Source organism: Nansenia antarctica, assembly GCF_963989245.1.
Source record: "Nansenia antarctica genome assembly, chromosome: 8".
Classification (NCBI taxonomy): domain Eukaryota; kingdom Metazoa; phylum Chordata; class Actinopteri; order Argentiniformes; family Microstomatidae; genus Nansenia; species Nansenia antarctica.
Genome location: NC_137678.1, coordinates 47,079,880 through 47,103,591, shown reverse-complemented (window position 1 = coordinate 47,103,591; position 23,712 = coordinate 47,079,880). Strand labels below are relative to the sequence as shown.

General features: G+C 43.3%; 1 protein-coding gene and 2 pseudogenes across 3 annotated transcripts in view; 2 read left to right on the top strand and 1 right to left on the bottom strand.

The window, feature by feature from the left end:
* Positions 1–1,231, top strand: part of LOC308164292 (SANT and BTB domain regulator of class switch recombination-like) — a 25,135-nt pseudogene extending 23,904 nt beyond the window's left edge. The window contains exon 19 of the transcript in view: positions 1,228–1,231. The product of the transcript in view is annotated as an SANT and BTB domain regulator of class switch recombination-like (transcript). The remainder of the gene's footprint in view (positions 1–1,227) is intronic.
* A 2,049-nt stretch (positions 1,232–3,280) lies between these two features.
* Positions 3,281–17,444, bottom strand: LOC308164291 (exportin-1-like; annotated as a pseudogene). Its single transcript has 24 exons — positions 17,413–17,444; positions 16,788–16,863; positions 16,545–16,617; positions 14,911–14,972; positions 14,584–14,628; positions 13,673–13,854; positions 13,232–13,280; positions 13,016–13,135; positions 12,471–12,599; positions 11,851–12,009; positions 11,281–11,478; positions 10,344–10,482; positions 9,925–10,106; positions 8,777–8,933; positions 8,491–8,654; positions 8,093–8,227; positions 7,625–7,808; positions 6,960–7,066; positions 5,913–6,107; positions 5,385–5,553; positions 4,725–4,859; positions 4,093–4,252; positions 3,866–3,962; positions 3,281–3,428 (listed from the first exon to the last, which is right to left on the bottom strand). The product of its transcript is annotated as an exportin-1-like (transcript).
* On the top strand, positions 17,443–20,977 carry LOC308164289 (F-box only protein 47-like; the record flags this gene model as incomplete). Its single annotated transcript, XM_080538422.1, has 10 exons — positions 17,443–17,542; positions 17,746–17,898; positions 18,154–18,230; positions 18,396–18,473; positions 18,559–18,667; positions 18,808–18,981; positions 19,179–19,319; positions 20,246–20,388; positions 20,542–20,701; positions 20,880–20,977. 10 exons carry the CDS (start codon positions 17,443–17,445, stop codon positions 20,975–20,977), a joined length of 1,233 nt encoding a protein of 410 aa, XP_080394548.1.
* Between the last annotated feature and the right edge of the window lie 2,735 nt (positions 20,978–23,712).

Sequence of the window (23,712 nt, the reverse complement as noted above, 5' to 3'; positions counted from 1 at the left end):
GTGTACACTGGGTAGATCAGTGGGTAGAACACTTTTTATTTGAATTCCAGGCCTATAGCCAACAAAATGTGAAAATTGTGCAAGTGGTGTGAATACTGTCAAGGCTGTATCTGCTCCATATACATGCATGTTACATACATGTTTACATTCAGTCTTAAGTAACACTCAAAACATTACAGTATGTTTCTTTTCTTTCATATTTCCCCACTCTTTTACTGTGAATCTGTCTGTCTTTTTCCTCAGTCTCTCACCTTCATTTAATCTGATATTTTCTGTTCCTATTTTCTGTTCCTATTTCCTGTCTTCTCTTAGAGCAAAGACACACAGTCAACCTCGGCCCACATAGATGACAGAAAGAGGAAACGTGTGAGAGAAATATGGAAGATGATTGTGGAGCGATAGAAAGAGGAGGGAAAAGAAGATGAGGATCAATCGGGACAGATCCTCATGCATCATGAACTCTTTGAGAACGATTAACCCCAAATGGGGAACTTTGCAACAGCTACTGCCCTTCGCTGTCTCCTTGCTTGTTCTAAGCTATCGCCCCTGCAACTACTAAGGTCCTAGTTTGGTCAACTTAAGCCCAGGAGGCCTGTTTTCTTGATGGGGCTTTGTGGCCCACTGAGTCCAGTCAAGCCCTGCTCAGCCCAGTTCAACCTGACCCTGGTGTATTTGTATTGATCACCTTCTATCCCATTCGCTTTCGCTTTACTATATCGTCATGGCAATAGATTGGTGGCCACTAGCCCTTGTCTTGGTCTGCTGTATCCCAGCATTAGATCTCATTAAGTCAATCAAGGTCTTAGAGTTGAGTAATGTGTTTTAGTGCTGGACTAGAGTTAAAACCTTCCAACCCTATAGGTTGTCCAGGACCAGGATTGGAGACCACTGGAATAGCTAGATCAACCTGTATAACATAGAAACTCCTCCTAGGATGAGAAATTAGGAGCAATAAAATGTCTGATGCTATGTCTGTTAGCACCATGAACCACTGGGACCAAGATAACATGGATTAGTCTCTCTCTAACTGGTGGTCACAGTATACTTCAAGCACTGTCTATAAAGCCTCTCAATGAGCTATGGAGGAAATGCACATATAGCTGTGATTATGAAAGCATACAAGTCTTCAATTTCACAAAAATTCAGACGCAGAAAGACTTCAAATGTAAACTACGTTCCAAAATGTCCTTTTTTCCCCCTTCACCCCCCCCTCTATCCCCCCTTCAGCTAAAGCGCACCTTTCGTCCGAAGCTCATCGAGGGACCTTATAGACGGCGTTTTATGTATGTTTATACTATGACCATCAGACAGTAGGCTAGGATGAACTGTGCAGTCGAAAATAAAGTGACAAATGAAACAAATGTATGGAATTGCATCTTTCTCTTGTGACTGTGTTCACTGTCAGTTCATTTGTTGAAGACCAGCTTTATTCAATTATACTACTTTCCAGTAGATGGCAGGATAGCTTCTGAGAAGGTACAGTGCGAGGTGTTCAGTAGGCCCATTAGATCATCTTTGCCTCACTAACCCCCACACCAAAGACACTAACCTAAGTTGGACTCATGATAACTTTGCTAAACACATTTGTTATGATATTCATATCTGTCTCTTTGGCTTGAGGCCTTGTACAGGGATAAAGCAATGTATTCATCCAACCACAATAGACAAGGTATATCATCCAAGATCAGTCTCAATGTAATGTAAAACAACATTTGTTTTAGGGGATGATGGGGGGGGCTTTCTTCTTTAGCGTATGGGTTGTTGTTTCCTCTCCACTTCACCAGGCTCTGGGCCGAGGGGCTACCCTTTTACCACCCCGAGACCTGGTTGAGGGGCTCACCCGGGCTATATTTCTGGACACCCCTCCAGAAGCCACGTCATGGTCTCGTCATCTAATACCGACAGACCGTGCATTCCGTTGGGTGGGTGGTACACCGGGCAATCCAGGATAACATGGTCTGCGGTTTGGTCCTCTGGGGGGGCCTTGATCGTGTGTGTGTGTGTACACTTTTTTTCCCTTAAGTGCGACAGTGATTGCCTGCTGGTGTAGGTATCTGCTAACTATAACATCCTCCTGCGAACATATTCAGGAAAGCTCAGCGTGGACTCTGCACACTGGGGAAAACCTGGCTCCCTGTTGAAGCAGTGCACTCATGCTGCACCCTGACAGCGGATGCCTGGAATGGTTCCCTAAAACTGGGTCAAGGGGGAGTAGGGCTCCAGTTACCCCCAGAGCACATCACCCTGTGTCGGGAGAGTTTTAATGGTCATTTCAGCACAAGCTCATTTCAGCACATTCATGAATTATGACTGAAAAGGAACGGGAGCGTTGTAGCACTATACAAACAACCAGGGTGACCGTGAACAACTGTAAGGGATGCCTTGAATGGAGATGCCTTCTTTTTTTTTTTTTTTACTTATGAGAAATTGAACCTAGAGACAGCTAAAAGTCTCAACTTTAATTAAAACATGTTCACGACAAATGTAACTTAGAGAAGGGGGATTTGTCAATAGAGATTTTTGTCTAATTAGCTGTGCTGGCAAGTACATTAGTATAAAATGCAGGGCCCCAGATGCAGGGTTACACACCAGGGCCCCGTCTAAAACAATCCCTAGCTCACTCACCCTATACACAAACAGATCTGAAGGGTCTGGATAGGTATAAGCAATATGGTAGCAGCTCCATCGTGCCATCAAAGACTTGGTGGATTATTATTTTTTGCCATCTTGCTTATTCCTATTAAGACCTGGCAGATGTACACAGATTGTACCAGGAGTAGGAGCCATAGTGGTTTCTGGGCTTGGCCTAAAACACCACGTCACTCTCCTGTCTGCCTGACACAGAAGTCCTAGAAGCCTCTTAGCCAATGACTTGCCCTTTTGCGCAAACATTCCTCAGATTTAAAAAGAAAAGAAAAAACTAAACAATTCTCTCTCACACACACACACACACACACACAAAGGAATAATAATAATAACAAAAAAATAGGTAGGAAAACAAAAAAGCATCCAGCTCTGGGATGGGGATGGACCAAACAAACATACATTTGGATTAGAGGAACAGTTCAGAAAAGATATCACACAAACAATCTCCATATAAAAAACACACTGTAAAAAGGGCCACAGGGTGACACAGTGTCATTTAAATATTGGCATTGTTTTGGTCGACAAGCCTCCACTCTGTCCTCCGCCTGTCCTGCCGCACACCTGCCTCTATCGGTTCAGATTCTGTGTTGGTTACTTTTCTTTGTTTCAACGCCTGTACAGTTTGGTTCGCTGCTCAGTCGCACATCTCCTCTGGGATCTCGTGGGGGTTGAGGATACCCGGCACGGACATCTGCAGCTTGTGTTTCTCCTCCTGCGCCTGAGCGCAGTGACGACTCCCGCTCCTCCAGGAACAGGTCTGTGGTGTCCTCACCTGCAAACTCCTACAGAGAGGGGGTGTGTGTGTGTGGGAGGGGGACGCGTATCAGTGTACTGTGCATGAGAGAGAGACAGAGAGACCCCTGGCCCTGCACTCGAACAGTTATTTATAGAAACCATACCTCAGCATCCAACCATCTTAGCTCACTAAGGAAAACAACTTCTATCCATCTATCCCTTCCCTTTAATGTAGGCTTATGGCGCTGCTTGATTGGGGGGGGGAAACATTGAGTTACCTTCACTTAGTCTTTTGAGAATTATTTTGTTTAGAAAGGGGATCCATTCATTAAAACATGTCTAAAACACTTGATTTCTGTCACACTGGGATGCCTACTTTAATTTTGAGGTAACTATTAGTTACTTCCAGGCTCTATAATCCACTTCTGAATTTGAATGTTGAATTGTGACGTCATCAAAGGTGGTCTTAAAAAGGGACTCTCACCTTAATCTGGACCAGGAAGTCTCTAAGGTGCTCCTTGAAGGCAGGAATATCCTGGTTTAGGCTGAACAGCCCGGTTACAAACACCTTCACCTGGGCACTGAAGGAAGGGACACATAACATTATGAGACAACATACTATTGGCTGGCATAAACATCATCAACAACACAGCAAATACACAGAAGACACTCGAAACCTAAGTTAGGAAAAAAGAGAATGTTAAAACTCACTCCTGTAAGTGGGGGAAGGCTGTTTTGAGCAGGTTGGCCACGTACTCCTGGATGAACACCTGGTTGTTGACAGGGCTGGAGGGGTTGAGGGTGGTGATGATCTTACCCTCCTCCATCAGGTTGAACATGTAGGCCAGAATGGACGCGTGCATGGTCAGGCCTGGAAGACACGAGCACAGAACCGTACGGAGTCGTGAAAAAGAGACATGGCAGACGGCAGAAACCCAATGACACAGGCTTGAGTTACATGAACACTGTGTTTTCATTACTCTGTGCAGCCCGGAGGCTAAAATGTTGTGATGCTTTCGTAATGTAACACTAATGTAAGACTGATATAGGTGGTGCAGGACATGGGAGGGTCAGTGGATTTGGGGAGTTGGCAAAAACACGCAACATGACGTTGATGTTCAATAGGCAAAAAATTAAATAGACTCATTTGATCATACTAGGCAGCAGTTGAGGTATCTCTCATACCACCAGTACATCCTCTATTAATATGTGGAACCAGGCCTTGTGTATATTCTCGCATTACTATATTCTGTGAGATAAATTCCCTAAAACATTGACCAATGTTGCATACATCCATCACCTCCACTCTCTGTGGCAGTGACTGTATGTATGCACACGCTCACCAGCAGTGTGTGACGTGTCTGTGACTACAGAGAAGATGTGCTGCAGGATGTCACAGAAGTAGGTCTGGTAGAAGCTCTGGGCCGCCGCCTCCTCCTGGCCCACGTTCTGCAGCAGCGTGTACAGGACCTGCAGACCTGGGAGGAGACACGCAACACACACACTTACTACACACACAACACACACACTTACTACACACGCAACACACACACTTACTACGCACGCAACACACACACTTACTAAAGAGGGACCGTGCTGGCTGATCTGGACTCCCCAACCACACGTACAGTACATATCGTGACACGTTCTAGTCTTTTGGTCCGCATATCAGCAACCAATCCAAATGTGCCGACTTTTCTTTTGAAACACGGAACTACGTTTCAACGTTGTCGAGATTCTCGACACAAACTCGCTAGTCAAGCCAAAATACTGCAACAACGCAATGGATTCGGAGAGTAATTCCCACTGCTACCTAGTTAACTAGTTTTACATTGTTAGCAGGCTCACAAAACAAGCTGTGTTAGTTGCGTAGCGATGTGTCATTGATTTTCAACAACCACGCGGAAATGTATTCAAGTTTGTTTTCGATCAGATCCCGATATGCGGACCAAAGCATTAGAATGTGACACGTATGACACAATGTTGGTTTAACTTCTCCTCACCCGTGTCAGCCACATTCCGCATGGTGTGTTTAAAGGCCCAGATGATGGAATCCAACACCAGTTTAAACTGGGCAGGTGGGATCGCCAGGAATGCTGGAAAGCAGTGGGAGTTGACGGCCTGCAGCAGGTAGAAGAAGTGCGTCCTGTGCTCAGGGTACTCCTCAAAGTCCTGGAAAAACCATTAAAGACAAGGCAAAGGGACATACTGTACAGATGAGACCCAGGTACATAAGCAACAGACTTCGGCGTTGAGTTTGTAAAACATTTTCCTACCCTCAATCACCACCTACGTGCATTCCTCACTCGGTAACTTTATTTTTGAACTTTTAAACATCCCACCCAAAACAGGCGGCCTCGATCACCATTCAAAGCCGTCAGCTAGATTCTCAAACGGGGTGTGTAATGTGGAATAGGGATTCATGCTCTGTATTCCATTTCTATATGCAACGTTGTGAACATTTTGCCTAACTGAACGCACCCCATGGCAACATGTTAAAACTTATCCCATGTTAAGGTGATCATACTCACTTTATTGATCATGTTGAGGGTGCATTCGAAAACAGCATCAAAGATCTGGGGGATCTCCCCTGTGATGTGGCCGCCTAGTTTATTGACGATGGTCGCCATGGTGCTGAGGACCTCAGGTTCTCTGGCGGCAGGGACGTTTCGCTGGTAGTCGATCAGAACCGCATCCAACAGTGGCGGGACAAAATTCTCTCCCACCTAGAATGCCCCGGAAAACATTGGATTGGAACAGATCAACACGACTACACTGAAGAGCATTCCTAACAGGTTGTTTTAGGACAGGCTTTGTGGGTTTAAGTCTCCAACACTAATGTCTCTGAGACTATTACACCAGGGTTTACAGTCTTATGGACCCACACTGTGTACACTGGATTGCAGTCCAGCTGAAGATCATTTAGACTCTAATGAGTGTATATACTTGGTTGACAATGGAGTAATACCACTTTATATTTGGGATTATAATAGGGTAAACGCTGCACTGAGCTCATAAATTAGTTATAAGCCTAACCTTCAAAAATCAATGAGCCGGTTTCCCAGATTGCATTTGTTCTCTAGAGGGGGCATCTAGGCAAGGGCTCACAGCCATTATAGGTGACCCCGGCAATTAGGGGTTTAGTGCCTTGCTCAGGGACACGCTGCGAGCTGCCCACTTTGCGATCATTAGTCGCCAGCTCTACCAGTTGAGCCACAGCCCCCCCCCCCCAAAAAGCAACCACAATGGAGATATCCCATTGAAAGACTGATTCAGTCCAGGACTTTGGGTCAGGAAAGCTATCCTAATGGAAATATCATTCATTAAAAATTCCATTTGAATAGCAGGAAATCAAACAGATGATTTGTGTGACTAATAGGTCAGGAGGGTTTATAAGACAATAGTGCTGAAGACAACGGTGTCTTGCATCACTGCCGAAAATCACAGCATAGCATGGCATGTGTGTAACAGTTCAGGCATGGTTTCCTGTTTGATCTAAAAATAAGGTCGATTTTCATTGAAACATCTGTGTTTTTCATGGATGTTTGGAGTAGAAATATCGGTGTGCAGCTTCTCACCATCTGTGGATCGTTTGATCGGCTAACCCAGCCCGATATCAGTTTCAGCGTCTCTCGTTTCACCGTCCTCATACTCCTTATCAAGGGCTGTTTGGTCACCATCTCTCCTACGACAAGAGACACACACACACTAATGTTATATATTGAACGTGTTCTTTTTGAGCTAGGTGAGCCACTGTAGTTAGATGAGAAAGGCCTTATAGGTAATGAAGTGTCCCCTGTCAGAGGAGTAAGTGGTGCCATGTCTGTACACCGGCGTTTGTTTCTCTAAAGCTCTATGTTGTTACCAAACGTTTTCTCTGCCCCATTCCTATTTGGGAATTATACGTCTAAAAGGGTTTAGACATAACAACTAGGGCTGTCACATCGTGTTACTCTCTGCAGAGTGGAGGCCAAATATTGCCAAATACAGCCAAAATATTGTGAATTCTTAAGACGCATATGAAAAAGTGTTCATTAATTTTGATGAGGAAAATAAAAGAGAAAATACAATAAAAAGCTAACAGGTTCCAGGTGTTGGAACATATTTTTGGGGAAAATGTGACCACCATAAAACACACACACACACACTTCAGTTTGACAGTGCTGTATACTACAATACGCACAAGCACACACACACACACACACACACACACACACACACACACACACACACACACACACACCGTTGGTCTGAATGGCAGCTGAGATGTTTTCGCTCAGACACTTGTAGACGTTGAGCATGTCCGGGTAGATGCGGTCCAGCTGAATGACGAAGGGGTGGCCCACGGCCTTGCAGGCTCTCACTTTGATCTTCAGGATGCTGCCCAGCTGTTTCACCGTTTCTGGGTCCTTCAGGATGTCCACATTCTATCATGGTGGGAATGGGTACATTAGTACATTTATTTTCAAATTGAAAAGGAGTGGCGTAAAGTCACCCAACAGCAATGTGAAAGACTGGTGTAGAGCATGCCAAGACGCATGAAAGCTGTGATTGAAAATGCGGGGTTATTCCACCAAATACTGATTTCTGAACTCTTCTAAGTTAAAACATTAGTATCGTGTCGTTTAAAAAAGAATATGAACTTTGAAAAAAAAAAAAAAATCTGTCGGGCTCTATATCCAGTATAGAACATAGCTGGTCTGTGTCTCACCTTGGTGGCCTGTTGGATGATGCTGTCCCACACCTGGTTGGGTAGCAGCATGTACTTCTCTATCAGGTGCTCCTGGACCGCCTGGTCCGTCTGAGCCCCGATCATGTAGCCTACCGCCTCATAGAACGTGAGAACCTGGAGACACCGACGACCACACACCACACACACAACATGAACATAGAGAGGACAACGGTTAGCACAACAACTCATCTAGGAATCATGAACAGACACTGAAAGACTTTTTTTTTCACTAGCAAGTCTTTATCTCGTTTTATTTCTATCATTTTATATTCGTTATTTGGAACAGGTGTGTTGGTCAAAAGCCTGCTAACCTAAAAGCTACCCAGGACAGCTGATGAACCCTACATGAGTCCATCTGTGTCTAGGCTGAAGCTGACCTGTTGTGGTTGGAGGTCACAGATGATGGTGTTGATGTCGTTGAGGATCTCGTCGATGAAGGGCATCACCTCGCCCACCTGCACCTGGACAAAGTGTCGCCTGCACTTCTGAGCGATCTTGATGAACGTGTCGCACGCCATGTCTTGTACACCGTCATGGGTCACTTGAGGAGGGAGAATAAATAAGAAACTGAAAAAGAGACTGAGACAGCACTAACACACAATCTAAAAACCCGATACCCTCTTCCTCACTAACACCAACGACCAGATGCAGTGGTTTCCTCACAGTACATGGCCTCAAACAGCTTGTTGACCACGGTTTTGAGGAACTTCCAGTGGGCTCTGAGAAATCGAGGATACTGGCCAAAGATTTACATGAAGTTGGAGGCTATGATGGCGTAATTGTCCTGCCATCTCTTCTGTTCATACAGCCCCAGTAGATCCTGTGAGACACACACACAGACGAGTGGTTAACAAAGCGGTCCAATTTCCCACGAATCAAGCAGTATCGGGTCTAATTGTTATTTGGATTGCTTTCTTTTTCAAAATTGCTTTCTAAAAACGTGTGCGTCATGATGACGTCAAACTCTTTTTTTAAATTAATGTTCAAATATTATACACTGTGTTCAGAGACGCGAGATAATAAAACAGCTGCGTTAACTCTGAAAACCTGTGTTGTTGTAGTGCCTAATAAGACATTTTATTTATTGAGAAGACATTTACTTTTACTTTTGTGACATAATTTGCACCACAGCTAGCCCCTCCTCAACACAGATGTGGACAGGAAATAACTGTGATTGGCTTGAACCCTACCTGAGGGCGGGACTGATTACCTGTGTATAAAAATCCATGTTTCTTCTCTGTCTGGACTTTTTCTGAGAATGATTTGTAAACTATTCTCCTTTTGCATAAGACAATTAAATATCGTTTCTATACAATTTGAAGAAACCAGGCTACCTTTTTCTATTTTCTATTTAGATACTTAAATATTTCCCTAACAGTTGTCCTACTTTTTTTTTTTCACCCAGAAAATGTATCAGGAATCGATCAAGAATTGAACGGATAAGCAGAATTGATAATGCTATCGGTATCAATAGCACCTTATCTATTCCAATCCCTAGTTGTACACATAAAGATATATCTTTATCTTTTACATTGAAAAAAACATATGTAAATTTAAGTTATTATTAAATGCAGTGTTATTTTGTTAAATGCATAGTACAATAAAGTGCAAACTTAATCAAGCACACATCAAATACTAAGTAGCCGATTTGAAAAAAAAACTTTAAAGACGAATTTGACGTCTTTCTCATTTCCGAGAGGTGTCCAGAAACACCAGGAGCAGTCACATATTAATCAAGGTCTGAAATTGAGCCACATTAAAGCCTATTTAATCTCCACAGTGCCCTATAAACCCCTCCCCATCGTCCCTACCTTGATAACAGTGAGGAGGAACCTCTTCTCATCCTCCTCATGCATGGCTCCACTAATAGATCCTATAGCCCAGCACAACGTGTTGAGCTTCTTCCATGACCACTCTGTCCCGTTGACCTGGTTATGCAGCTTCTCTGTCATGATTCGTTCTGTGTCTGCATAGTCCAGATGGGTCAGGTACACTGGAACATTGAGGGTTAGGGTTAGAGGTCAATAGAATACTGGACACCCTCCACCATGGTGGGCTGCTTAGGAGATACTCCCAAAGACGGAAGGAGGCAATGATGAAGAGATTCAGTCAGAATACAGTAATGGATTTGTGGAGATGAATGTGCACGCACACACGCACACCACACATACGCCACACACACTCACACACACACACACACACACACACACACACACACACACACACACACCGAGAGTCTCTCTCATGTTCTTGTAGAGGTTGATGGAATCTGTGTCCTTCATGAACTCTCTGACCACTTCCCCCTGGTCGTTCTCTACTACGAGGACCTCCTCTGGCTTGGCCATCCGACTCACCATCAGCGTACGCACCTGTTACGGGGGATTACAAATTGTCAACACACACACACACGGCATGTGGCAACTCACACATACGCTGACTACATGCCAACGCACACACAAACCCTGATCACTTGACCGGCCACACGCACACAGCGTGCGCCGTTGGCTACGTGTGTGTGTGTTCACACATTTTTAACTGTACTAAAAGTAACTCCATGGATATGATGTCACCATGCGTTCCCCCACACTGCAATCTGTATGAAATGGGAGCCTTACTGTGTGTTCCGTAGGCTCCCATTTAGTACAGATTGCACTTGGTCATGGTGACATCATATCCATGGAGTTTTCAAAGTGAAATTCCAACTGCCTTTCATATTCCATTGCTTATTCAGTTACGTTTTTTTCTTTTTTCTTTTTATGTATTGAACACAGTTAAACATGTGAGCCATCCCCACAACTTATTGAGACACAGAATTTGTTCCAGAAATGGTGGTGTATCTGAAGAATTAATACTCATTCATCAAATAAAGAAGAATCCAAGCATCCATATCATCTGATGCATGTATAATCATGTATAATCTGTCTATGTCGTTGTCTGATGTTATGCTTTGTGGTTTTTGTATTCTGCCTAGGGACTACATTTTTATTGACGCGTTGATGTGTGAAATGTTGATTAATGTGCACTTTTCCTGTCAACAAAATTGCTAAATGAATTAATAGATAAATGCCTCTGGCAGTTTGGACAGGCGGAGTTGTATATTTTGAGCAAGTAATGTCACACACACTGACACTACGGTGCATGTATAGGCTACATGGGTCTTTCCTCACCTTGGAGAGCACGGGAAGGTAGAGCTGTCTGCGGGGCGGGACGTCAAAGTGCTGGCTGCCTGAGAGCAGCGGGGAGGTGGAGGTGGAGAAGGGGCTCTCTCTGTAGAGCTCGGCTGCCAGGTGGTTCCAGTACTCGAGGCAGATCTTGAAGATCTCCGTCTCCTCCACCTCTGACACCAGCAGCATGTAGTGCAGGGCCTGGGGGATGGAAAACATGGACATTTGCAGTTAAACGCAAAGAAGTCAATGGACTCGGATGAGAGTTTGACCACGTTCAGATAACGAAGAAATGTAAAGTGTAAACACAGGTATTGGTTATGTATCACATAAGTAGGTATAAACAGTCTTAAACAATTCCATCATGTCGCTAAAGGACAATCCAGGCTTATTTCGATAAATGTCGCGAGATTTCCAACTCTTTTCGATTTACTTATCAAAATAAGCCTGGATTCTCCTTTCGCAACGTTGATGGAATACCCCCCTGATGGCAGAAGATCGGAGTCAGATGTTTAGGACCGCTGGGTAAACAAAGGTTAGCATACAGTCTCTGGGGGCATGGATTCCTCTCACCTCCATAAGAGTCTCTCGGAGGTTCAGTCTCTTCTCAATGAGCTGGCCGTGCTCTTTGAGGAAGGTGCAGAGAAACAGGCTGAGGTTCTGGATGAAGTTCTGCTCGTCGTCTTTCCCATTGGAGTAGGCCAGCCGGATGTTGGTGTTCAGGGGAAGCATCTAGGGGAGAGAGACACGGAGGATCTCAACACCCAAGACATTTGTGTTTAACTAGCCCACAAACAAGTGTGTGTTTGACTGTGTGTGGGTCTTTAACACTAGGACAGCCGTGCCTGTTTCACCTACTCTTAAGGCTGCCTCGGGGGTCATGACCGTAGTCTTTAGAATGGGAAGCTGTGCCTCTTGTAAATTAGCCTGCCTCCTACACAGCAAAACTGCTAAATATACTATACTAGTTTATCCTGATGTGATTTCGAAAATGTAAGGATACTGGGTGGTAGAACGCACATATCTAGGAAAAGTCATGAAAGGAGGGTCCTGAAATTTGATCGAGTGCAAAGGTATACATTTTTCTTTTTACTCACTTGGTCAAATGACCCCATCCATGGCTGTTCTAGTGTTAACTATTTGAGGGAAATCACTGTGTGTGTGTGTGTGTGTGTGTGTGTGTGTGTGCCCACCTGTTTGAGCTGACACATAGTGAGGGTGAAGAGAGTGACGAACTGCTCCTCGTACTGGCTGACGCTCACGCCGGCGATCTCCGTCAGGCCCTTCAGTGTCACGTTGCGGAACATTGGCACGTTCAGGAACTACAGGAAAGCAAAGTGAAACGGGTATTTATTTTATTTATTTAACTTTATTTAGCCATGTTAATGTTGGACAGGTAAACACTATGGTTATAGCTCAACCTTGCCGTTTGAGAGGCTACCTGCAATTCTTGCTGCAGTGGTTACCAATATTTGGTATTACATATCATATCATATATTATTATATTGATATATGAATTATTAAATGCAATAATGGAGCACTTTGAGCTGCAACGTTTGCAGGAAAAGCGCTATACAAATAAAAAGTTATTATTATTATTATTATTATTATTATTATTATTATTATTATTATTATTATTATCAGATAGAGACAGTTGGCAGGGGACCAGTTTGGAACTAGGCAGTGACCATTAACTGGTGTCTGTATGTGAGTGTGTGTATGAGGCCTATGGGGGTACCTTGTACACAAGTGTGCTGATGAGTTTGGTTTCAAATATATATCCCAGAGGAATCCAGTTGAGAAATCGCAGGAGGGTCTCCAGAGTGGAATGGACCAGCGGGGCATTCTGAGAGTTTTCCTGGTAACAAAACATAGTTAACGGCCGACCAAAGACAAGGGGAGATCAGTGTAAATGGTCTGTTGTTGCAAAACACTGGGAAGGGGCTTCACCTACCATAACAAACTGGCAGAGCTGGAAAATGTGGGAGAATTCGTTGCACATGCTGAAAGAAAGAGGAAACCATAAAGTTGACAAAAGGACCATGGGAACTCTTTATGATAGTGGGCTCATGGGAAAGCGTGATCGGCGAGGAAATCATCAAACACATCGTTGGACAGATTACAATGCAATGGGTTATTCACACTTCAGCCGGACTGTTCTAACCATTTGCCCTGTTCACATCTGAACGTTCTACCATAGACTTCTGCACACCACTAAATGTCAGTCTCTCTTCAAATCAGGTCAGATCATACACTGTTTTTTCTCTCTCAATGGGTTGCCTCGTAACCAATCAGGTTACTAGTGTACAGGTGCCCAGATATGTGAGGTGACATCTATGTGAGGTCCATATATATTCGCCTTAAGGGTGTGTACGGGGCAGTAGTAGCAGCACACCTGTCTTTGAGGTGCTTGGCCTTGACCTGGGTCATCTGGCCGCTGGAGAAGTCGAAGACCTCCTCGCTGAGCAGTTTGAGGATGATCATGTTGTTCTGGCACAGGCTCTCGCTGGTGCGGCTGGCGCCCACGATGTCGCTGATGAAGGTGGGCCAGTGCTTCGGCCACTCCTGCTTCAGGATCTGAGCGTGGTGGAGGGGAGGAGGGGTCAGAACACACAGCCCGATGTCAAGCTTAGGGGATACACACATGTACAGGATGTACAGGCACACATACACACGTGTAAAGTCAGACCATAGACCAACCATAGATGATCTGTCCAGAGACCAAAACAACGTCAGCAAAAACATTTAGGGACACAGTCAGTGGCTGGCTTTCCACAGTGGGAAAATGCATTTTCGATGGCGCTTACTCAGTACCTATTCAGTGCTTAAACCTCAGACTTTTTAGCTTCTTCTACCCCCCTGGTGCTTATGAGGCCAAACAGGGTTTTGCTGGGAAACACAGCAAACCTTCTTGCGACAGCATGTATGGATGTGCCATCCTGGAGGAGCTGGACTACCTGTGCAACCTGAATGGGCTGCAGGTAGCGCCTCGTGCTACCAGTAGTGCCAAGGGCACTAAAATGCAAAACTAGAGAAAAATCAGTCAGGAAGGAGAAGGAGAGAGAAATGGTCTGTGGCCACCACCTGCAAAATAATGTCCTTTTTGGGGGTTGTCTTGCTGTTGCCTCTCCTGTCTACCTGTTGTCGCTTTCATTTGCACCAAAGCAGGTGAGATTGATTAACAATCGTTTACGCTTCCTAACTGGACAGATCGATATCCCAGAAGTTTAATTGACTGTGAAAATTGAATTCATTTCCTATATTCTTGAGATCTAATTGCCCCCTCCCACACCTAAAAATTCTTACCTGAACAAGGATCATGTTCAGCTTTCCGATGTACACTTTTTCTTTCTGAAACACAAATCAGACTATCATCTAACACAGGCATAAACCTTAAGTAATGCTGTAAAAATGACAATGTTACAGATGTCATTAACAGTATGTCTCTGCTTGCTTACAGTCATTGTGAATGTAGATGCAAACCTAATTTAACTACGGTAGGTCTCTAATGAGCCTGATGTATGCTGGCTGTATCCTTCGTACTTTAAGACATTAATTCAAAACATAGAGACATATGATTGTAACTTTCCTTGATCTCCCAAAATCATAACAGATACATTTGGCATTACTCACCTCAACATTTGTTGCATCTGACGAAGTCTTTATAATAAGACCAACCACATGCTTTTTAATCCCTGCAAGCAGAAAGAACAAGACGTGTGAAAGTCTCCCATAAAAGGGAGAATGGTTCTATACAACCATCCCTTCATAGAGGGCTGCCTGGACCATCCCTTCATAGAGGGCTGCCTGGAAAACAACTATTGTGTCCATCTACAAATAACACCACCTTCTGGTCCAAATTTGTTGGCCGCCCAAAAAATGATGATAATGTTATCATTGGTGTCTGCCATGTTTACATTTTGTATAGACTTTTAACTGACCGTTCGTAAATTAACTGAAATCAGAGTGCTCAGAAATCAGCAGTGAGGTACAACTCTAAGGTAAGAGGGGAAAATGACATGCACTGCATTGGGTTTGCCACTTGAACAAACGTCAGGCATCTACAGTAAAGTGGGAAGTCACAGGTCAATGAGAAAATACATTGTAGGGGGGAACATGAACATGACTAACTTGATTAGTTCTATTTTTGTTGTCACATAAAAGAAAAACATCCAATTCCAATTCCATTTCAGGAGTCTTATCAAAAGCCAGAGGTACAGCTCTTTCAAACCTTTTGTGTGATTCTTTTCCATCTGTCTTTTGTCTATGTCCAGATCACAGATCTATTTCCCTGATCTACATTGCAGTGAGAGCATTACTGGGTAAGGAGAAATAGCAGCAAACAACAAATCAGTTTACCGAAAAAAGGAATGTCAGCCTAAGTAGTAAGGAGAAAACATGGAATTATACACTTTCGTTGAACATGTCGGTTTATCATATCGGCAGTAATTAATACAACAAAAAAACCTGGAAGGTATAGAGTTATAACAAACTTACTTTTTTAAGATTTTCAAAACAATTGGCTAATTGTCCGTTCTGTACTGCTGTCAGTTGACATACTCTACATAGGACTATAGACGCTAGTCACAGTGGATGGAGCTTTGGCTGCGTGAGGACAGACAGAGCTTCTATGATTAAGTGGCTCTTCTATGTCAACAATTGAGGAAACAAATAGATAATCTACCAAGATGCCCAGCCCTTACCAAGATCTAAAAGACCTCTAAACAAACAGAGCAGATAGATACTGCAAACCAAGTGTTTGCAAGTTTACCTTAGGATGCTACACTAGGCTTAACGTCTTTGCAATCCCAAAACAGCAGTTTAGGTCTTTTCCTCGTGTAAAGAAGTGCCAGGGTGCAGAATACAACCTTTCTGCAGTGGTGAATACAACCCAGCCAAGCAGAAAACCACCCGGCATGCTTAGCAGGGGACACCACTCAACTTGGCAACCGCACGATGGGCAGTAAAAGGAGTGTGTCTCTGGCACAATTAAGGCTTTTCACAGTGTCAACAGCAATATTCCAAAGGAGGTCTGAATGAATCTGCCCATAGTTTTTCCAACTATGAGCAAGTACACATCGCTCAATGTCATCATGGTCAACTCACACATCTAAAGGGATATTTTCACTCTTGTTTTCAGTCTTTTTTAAAAAAAATTATGACAGAAATAGTAGAGATTATGACAGGAAGGACGGGTGAGAGAGAGAGAAGGGATGATTGTTTTCAGTCTTGAGCAGGTAGAAGCCAGGTGGGTGAGCACAGCTTACCTTCGCACTGATTTCGGGGCAGAATCTTCCATCGCGTTTTGATAACCGTTTCCAGAATCTGCAGAGCATAGTACTGTAATGCATAACATACAGTCACACTCTCTCGCCTTAAGGCTACAGCATTAATTTACATTAAACTATTGTCAGAAGTTGACGAAATGACTTCAGTTGTGAACAACAGCAAATAAAGAGTCGAATATTATTATTATTATTATTAGTAGTAGTAGTAGTAGTAATGTTTACTTTTTGCGCCAGATGATGCAGCGCGAGCTGATCGTATTTCGCGGTAGCGCTCCTTGGGTGCGTTCGTGCATTTGCTCTGAGAGCGCCGGAACGCACACTGGGTTCAACGTCATAAACGGACCAAGTAATTTGATTGGACAACAGGCATTCCATGAGTGCTGATCAGATTTCCAGAGCGTATTTACGAACGCACCCCTTGTTGTTCAGCGAGTGTCCTCGCGAGGGAGCAGGAACTGTGCAGCACACAAGCTCAATAGCGGCTCGCCGGCTGAGGTAAAACTGTTTGTGACTTTAGTTTAGATAATATTATAGTATATATATTATATTGTCTCATGTCAGTGGTGTCAATATTTACCAGAACACATAACAGCTTGTGAAGGAGCATTTAAAGCTCAGTAAGGCAACAATTTCAAAGGTTTATTGACAAGTGCCATTCTCCTCAGCTAGGTAAGTTCATGCAGCTATCCTAGCCAGCAACTTTTCAGTTTGTGGCTAACCACCAAGTTTAACTAACTAACTATTTCCTTTCGCTTCTAGATTATTTGCGGGACAATAAAGGCTTGACAGTATTCCAGTTATTATGGCGAAAGTGACAAGGAAATTCACGGTGACCCACAAGTATCACCGCAGACGCCGGCCGTATCCTGTCAGAACCATGACGACCCGCAGTCAGTGTCGTCAGGTTCGGGCCAGCGACTGTTTCTTTGAGCGGCTGGCCCCCGAGGTCTTTGACATGATCCTGGACAGACTCTCTGGTGGGTTCTGTTTGCTTTGGACATTTTTCAGGATGGGTGAATTATGATTATTTAGATGAGACATATCTATGAGGCTGAACTATTCTGATTGAAGCCGTTACCAGGGGCAGGGTACTAAATGGTCTTACATATGTATAGCTCCAATGACGTGCATCTGAATTAATGAGATGTTTCTCCCTGCCTCATTGTTTGTTGTGGTAAAGTGTTGCAGATCAGTGTGTTGAGCATGGTGTCCAAGGCCATCAGTCGCTACATCATGGGCTATGTCTCCACTCAGACCTGGAGGAAGAGGACCATCGTACAGGGGTGTCATCACTCCACCGAGGTGTCCTCACTAGAACACTACACATCGCTGGGTGAGAGGCTCCTCAACAGCTTTATTTGATTAATTTACCTTTATTTTACTTAGTTGGTTGGCCAAGAACACACATGTTTATAATAAACAAATATTCAGAGCCACATTATTTCTGCTGTAATTCTTTATCAGGTAGATAGACCAAAGTATTATTTCTATCTCCTTTCATAGGGGGTCCGATGAGGAAAGCAAGTGGTCCTGGTTGGCAAATATAGTCACTATGTTACATTCTTGTTGTTTTTGCTCATTGTTTTAGGTTTATTGTTCAAGAGATGTACCCTCTTGCTGCCAACAAAGGATAGGCTAACGTTCATATATAGCAAGTTTTCACAGGTAAGACAGAGAGGTGAGGGAGGACAGATGAGGCAATGTTTAGCTGTGTGTGCTCTACAAACATTCTCACATTTCTAAACAAACCAAACAGTTGACAACATTGAATAGATTGTTATTTTCTAGTTAACCTTACTTAGACTAACACAGTTGTTACCTCCCACTCAGGTTCCTTGCTTCATGATGGAAGAGTGCATTCAATCAGTGCAATGCCAAGGCTTCTCCAGCTATGGAGCGTTTCTACAGGTGAGAGCCTAGTTACAAAGAACATCAGACAATTTAATATCAAAGGCTGAATCCTGTATTGAGATGGTTAATGTTTGACTGACAGACATTGATAGCCGGCTGGAATGAGCTGGAGTGTCACAGAGTTTTCAACTTCCTGTGCGACTTCACAAATCTACCGCAGAAAATCATGTCAGTGGTCACAGGAAAGCCAGGTGAGTGTCTGTCCCTATAAGAGAGAGAGAGAGAGAGAGAGAGAGAGAGAGAGAGAGAGAGAGAGAGAGAGACAAACAGAAAGGCTAATTGAAAGAGTGTGAGAGACGTGAGTGATCCGTATGTCTTTTTTCTCCCTCAGGTTCATGTCAGCTGTTGGAGCAACAGATCCGTCTGTTCTGCAGACAGGTTCTGTTGGACCCCTGGAAGAACCGCAAGCACACTCTGTTCTGGCTGACCCGCATCCTGAAACCCTGGCCCATTGTCAGCCAAGCCCGGCTGCTGTTCATCCTCTACGGACCACTGCTACCAGACGGTGAGAGGGACAACATGGGCCTTCTCGGTTTCTACCTTAAAAAAACTGGTTGCACTTTTGTACAGTATATAAATCACTTGTTAGTAATTACATGGTGAAATTCTAATGTTAATAATAACAAATGAAATGCTTGTTTTTTGGTTGGCCAGAGTTGCAAGGCAAAGTGTATGTGTAGTGTAAGGGAATGTTCTTTCCAGGTTCGCTAGGCTGGCAGGAGCAGCTGCGTGCTGGGGTGGCCCAGCGGGACCTGGCCAAGGCTCTCATCCTGCTAAACAGCGACCTGGAAGCCAAAGATTGGACCACCGACACCATAATGGCCATCCTGGAGGAGCTCATAGGTAACTGCAGTAGCCCAGAGGACTTGGCAACTTTTAATGATTATATTTTACACACCCAGGAATGGTAGACAAACCTTTTACACTATTTTGTCTGTATACTGTATATACTGTATGTCTGGTCAGTCCACACGTACAGTATGTACCATTACCATAGGATTATAGATTTCACTAAGCAAATGGTGCGATGATGACTGATGTATAGATGATTCACTTACCTTAAGCCTGGTACACATATAAGGATTTTCTGATTATCTGAGAAGGACCCCACACATGAAGATAAAAAAATCATGGATTGAACAGTCTTGATCGTATTGTGTGTGGTGTGCTCCAATATACAACCACATGCATAAAGATCTGTCCTCCGACAGTCTGGAGTCTCGCGTGAACAGGGTAGTAGTACCCTGACTGACCTGTAGAGGCAGCCATGTGCTACAGGGAAAATAAAGTGCAGAAGAACGAAAAGAAGAAGACGCGTCAGTCAGCTGGCTTCTTGAGTGGCTACATTCCATTCCACGTCACAATCGGACTTGGGAGTTGTCAGTTTTGACCACAGACAATAAGACTTTTGATCGTAAATATTGAACACGTTTAATATTTACGATCGTCGGCCCCGACCATTTTCCGAGCAGATTGTCGGGAGAAATTGACTCTTAACACACCTCACACCACAGAATAATCTTGTAGGATAATCTTTAGAGCCATCCGATAATCAGGGGTTTGCTGTCCTTGGTCGGAAGGGGGGAAATTGGGCCAAAATCGCCCAGATTATCTTTATGTGTGTACCGGGCATGCGATAAATGTACTTCGCTTGTAAGTCGCTTTGGATAAAGGCGTCTGCTAAATGTCAAAAATGTTAATGTAAAGTGTGAATGCTGTGTGTATGAATGACAGTTGTTTTGTTTTGTGCTGGTTCTGTTGGCCTCCAGTCCTCCCCCAGGCATGGCACATGGAGAATGTGGCTCGTCTGTTGTTCCTGTGTGGGAACAGCGTGTGCTGCAGCGTGCTGGCCAGCAACGCCCTCAATGGACGCCTGTTTGAGATCTCACGACTCATTGTGTACCTCGTACTGGTCAGTCACTGCTGCTAAATAACTTTATTATCTGCTCTAGGGTTCCAGTATCTTTTAACCTAAGAGACACATTTCCCCCATTTTGTGCCCACTTATCGGAAGGTACTGCCTGAACCGGCCTGAGCTACTGACATTTCTGGTTCCCCCTCTCAGGTGTGTGAGAAGGACGGGGAGTCCATGAACTGGTCCGTCAAGATGGTGCAGCAGGTGTGTGAGGTGTTCTCCTCCTCTGCTGACAAGTGGTCCTTCATCGAGGCCGTGGAAAACATGTTCTCAGAGGTTGCCATGGAGATGTACGAGATTATGGTGGCTGGTGAGTTGTTATAGGCACTAAGACTATCGTATCAGATCAGGGTCCAGATTCCTTCAAGCTTTGTAGCACTAAAATAATCTTAAAGTTAAGGGCATATTATTTGGGAACACATTAATAGAAAAACAGTGAAAATAAGTAGACATATGCGGATTTCTAACTGTCAATGATCTTGTCACAGATAACGATCAAGAAGACTTTGAGATCTTCCAGAGCCTCTGCAGCCTCCTCAACGCCAGTGCTCACTTCCACACTGTGATTCTCTACAACATTCTGTAGTATTACTTTCTTTCACAACAAACCGGATGTTCTGTCTTTGATTGTAATCTTTGAGAATATATACATTTTTTTGTTATGTCTTTTATATATTTATCTATATCTATCTATATATCTATATCTATATCTATATATTTACAGTATACGTCTGTGTAAACTACTCTTCTGGATAGAGGTGTTCAACTTGTATTGTATTATGGTTATGTATTGATTATACTGTTGTTTCTGTATGAAATATAAAAACACATTTGCATTATCATCAATTAGCCGATCACAAATGTTAACAATGAATATCTCCTGAAGACAGATGGATAGCCTGGGTAAATTAGGCTGTAAGGGCTTCTCTGGGAATGTGGCAGCAGCATAATAATAATAATAATCATCATCATAATAATCATAATAATCATAATCATGCAAATAATAATAATAATACTATATACATAACACAAGAAACTGACCCAAAAAGGGGGCTGCCTGTCGTGGAATAATATGAAAGACAGATGTGCTCGACACACAATGTGTAAAAGAGAAATAGTAAGCGACATTATTCAGCTTTTCATCAATCAATTCTGATAATTTTCACTAAAGTCGCTATGAAGCTGATCAACTGCCTCCGCTATGACTGCCAGTGTTTCCCCCCGGGAGCTACAGTGAAGCGGATGTGCCGTGTGCCAGGATCAGCACCATGGCCAGCGGCACCACACTCAGCCTGACGTCCCTCCAGTCACCCTGCTTCCAGTGGCGGAAATGTGAACTGAGAGAAAAAGGGCCAATTTTTTTATTTTGTAGTCTGTTGGATACCCTGCAGCTATCCTTTGTGAGAATATGCCTCGTTAATGACCTCTTGCTTCTCGCTTAACTAAATGCTCATAGAACACACCATGCTATTGGACTGGGCTAAACGATGCATTTATACTGTGCTTTGTGTTTTACAAAGCACAATGACACAGGGTTCCCTAACACTCCTAAACAAATAATTAAAGTTTCTTTAATATTTGATAGGCATAAACTGTGTGTGTGTAACCATTGGTCCCCATAGTGTTTAGTGTTCTCTAAAGCTAAAGGTAAACGGTTGCTTCGTCATGGCTGCAAATGCATTGTATAGGGATGTGGTTTTAATTGTATTTGTCTTTTTTCACGCTAGTCTTTGCTTTAGAACCTATATTGAATTGTCATTTGTGAAATGTTTTGGTGATGACATTGATAATAATAATAATAAGAAGCTACAGTGGTATATCATGCAGATGGTGCGTCTACATGCGTCCTCTACAGCAACACAATCGAGTCTTTTATACTATCAGCAATTAAAAGTCAAAATAGCCCAAAAAGGCAATAATAGAATACAGCCGAGCCCAAGGGCAGTTTGCATGTGTTGCTACATTTGTTTCCTGTTTCACTGTATTGATTTCCCTCTGGCATGCGTCAACAGGACCGGTCGTAGATTCTGACTCTCCGTCTGATTTGTACATTTTCAATCACAAGATTGCTCAACACACTTCTCAGTGAGAAAATTGATTTTCAAGCACATGATTAAGTTTGTCTCCATGTCACCCGGAGACATTTCAAATAAATACACTTTACATTCAGTTGTATTGCATACAAATGCTCACTATTTTCAGATGAGAAAGACACATTGGCTGGCTGTTGATATTGCCATAATAGAAAACATGTTTTCATTGTTATAAGGGTGTAATAGTCCAATACAGTCAAATAGGTGTTTAGCATTGTTAAATGTTACAGCTCTGTTGGGAGACTATAACAAACAATGAGTAAACCATTTCCTCTATCTCTCTCTATATATGCCTCGTATAATATGATATAACAAAACAAATATACAAGAGCTCAAAGGTTGCTGCCTAATGTATGAATTCTTCTGACAGGTCATTATTTCAAGATCCATACGTGTCTACAGTGTGGCTCCATGCACATTGCGATGAAGTTAAAGGGGAGTGGGTGTCGTTTGGTTTAATATACTGTAGTCAGGTAACATACAGTAGCTGCATTGAAGGACGCGTGAACTTGAATGAATTGTGACTTGAGCAACCATTACAGACGCAGTTTAACTTCCGAAAAAGTGCGCCTCTACTGTACCTACAGTATGGGGACCATGTAGATACTTGTACTTGCGCCTCTTGTGGATCGTTTCCCTTCTCATATTTACAATGACCTTATCTGTCTAAATGGCTAACACCTGGCACACCTACCTGTGGGACTGTGCCCACCGCCCTGGCATACTCTTCTATCGTGTAGGTACCCAATTAATGCCCACCTAGAGTCTCATATCCAGGCGCATGTTGTATATTTAAAGAGCATTAAAGCGCAACAACTGTGATATGGTCAAAGCTGTCTTGGGAGATGTAAATTGGACGCACAGTCTCGATTACTACACAATTTATTTCGAGCATGGCAGAAACCATCTAGGGGAACTATGAGGGTGAGTATGCAGGGAAGTGTTAGGAAGGATTTCTTGTTCTGATGTACACTTCCATAACTGGGGCAATCATGTAAAAAAGGGGCAATCATATGGACTAAAGAGACATTATCCTACTGCGGCAGCATAATGACTGCATGCCAATTTCAAATAATATTATTTATAGATGTATGCTTCAATTAACTCTATAAAGATACAGTTACTATACAGTATGTTGCAATCTCTGGGCACTTAACTGTCATTTATCCAGCGGAAAGACTTGTTTTCACTTTAGAGTGCGCATAATGACTATCCTCAGATCATTAGA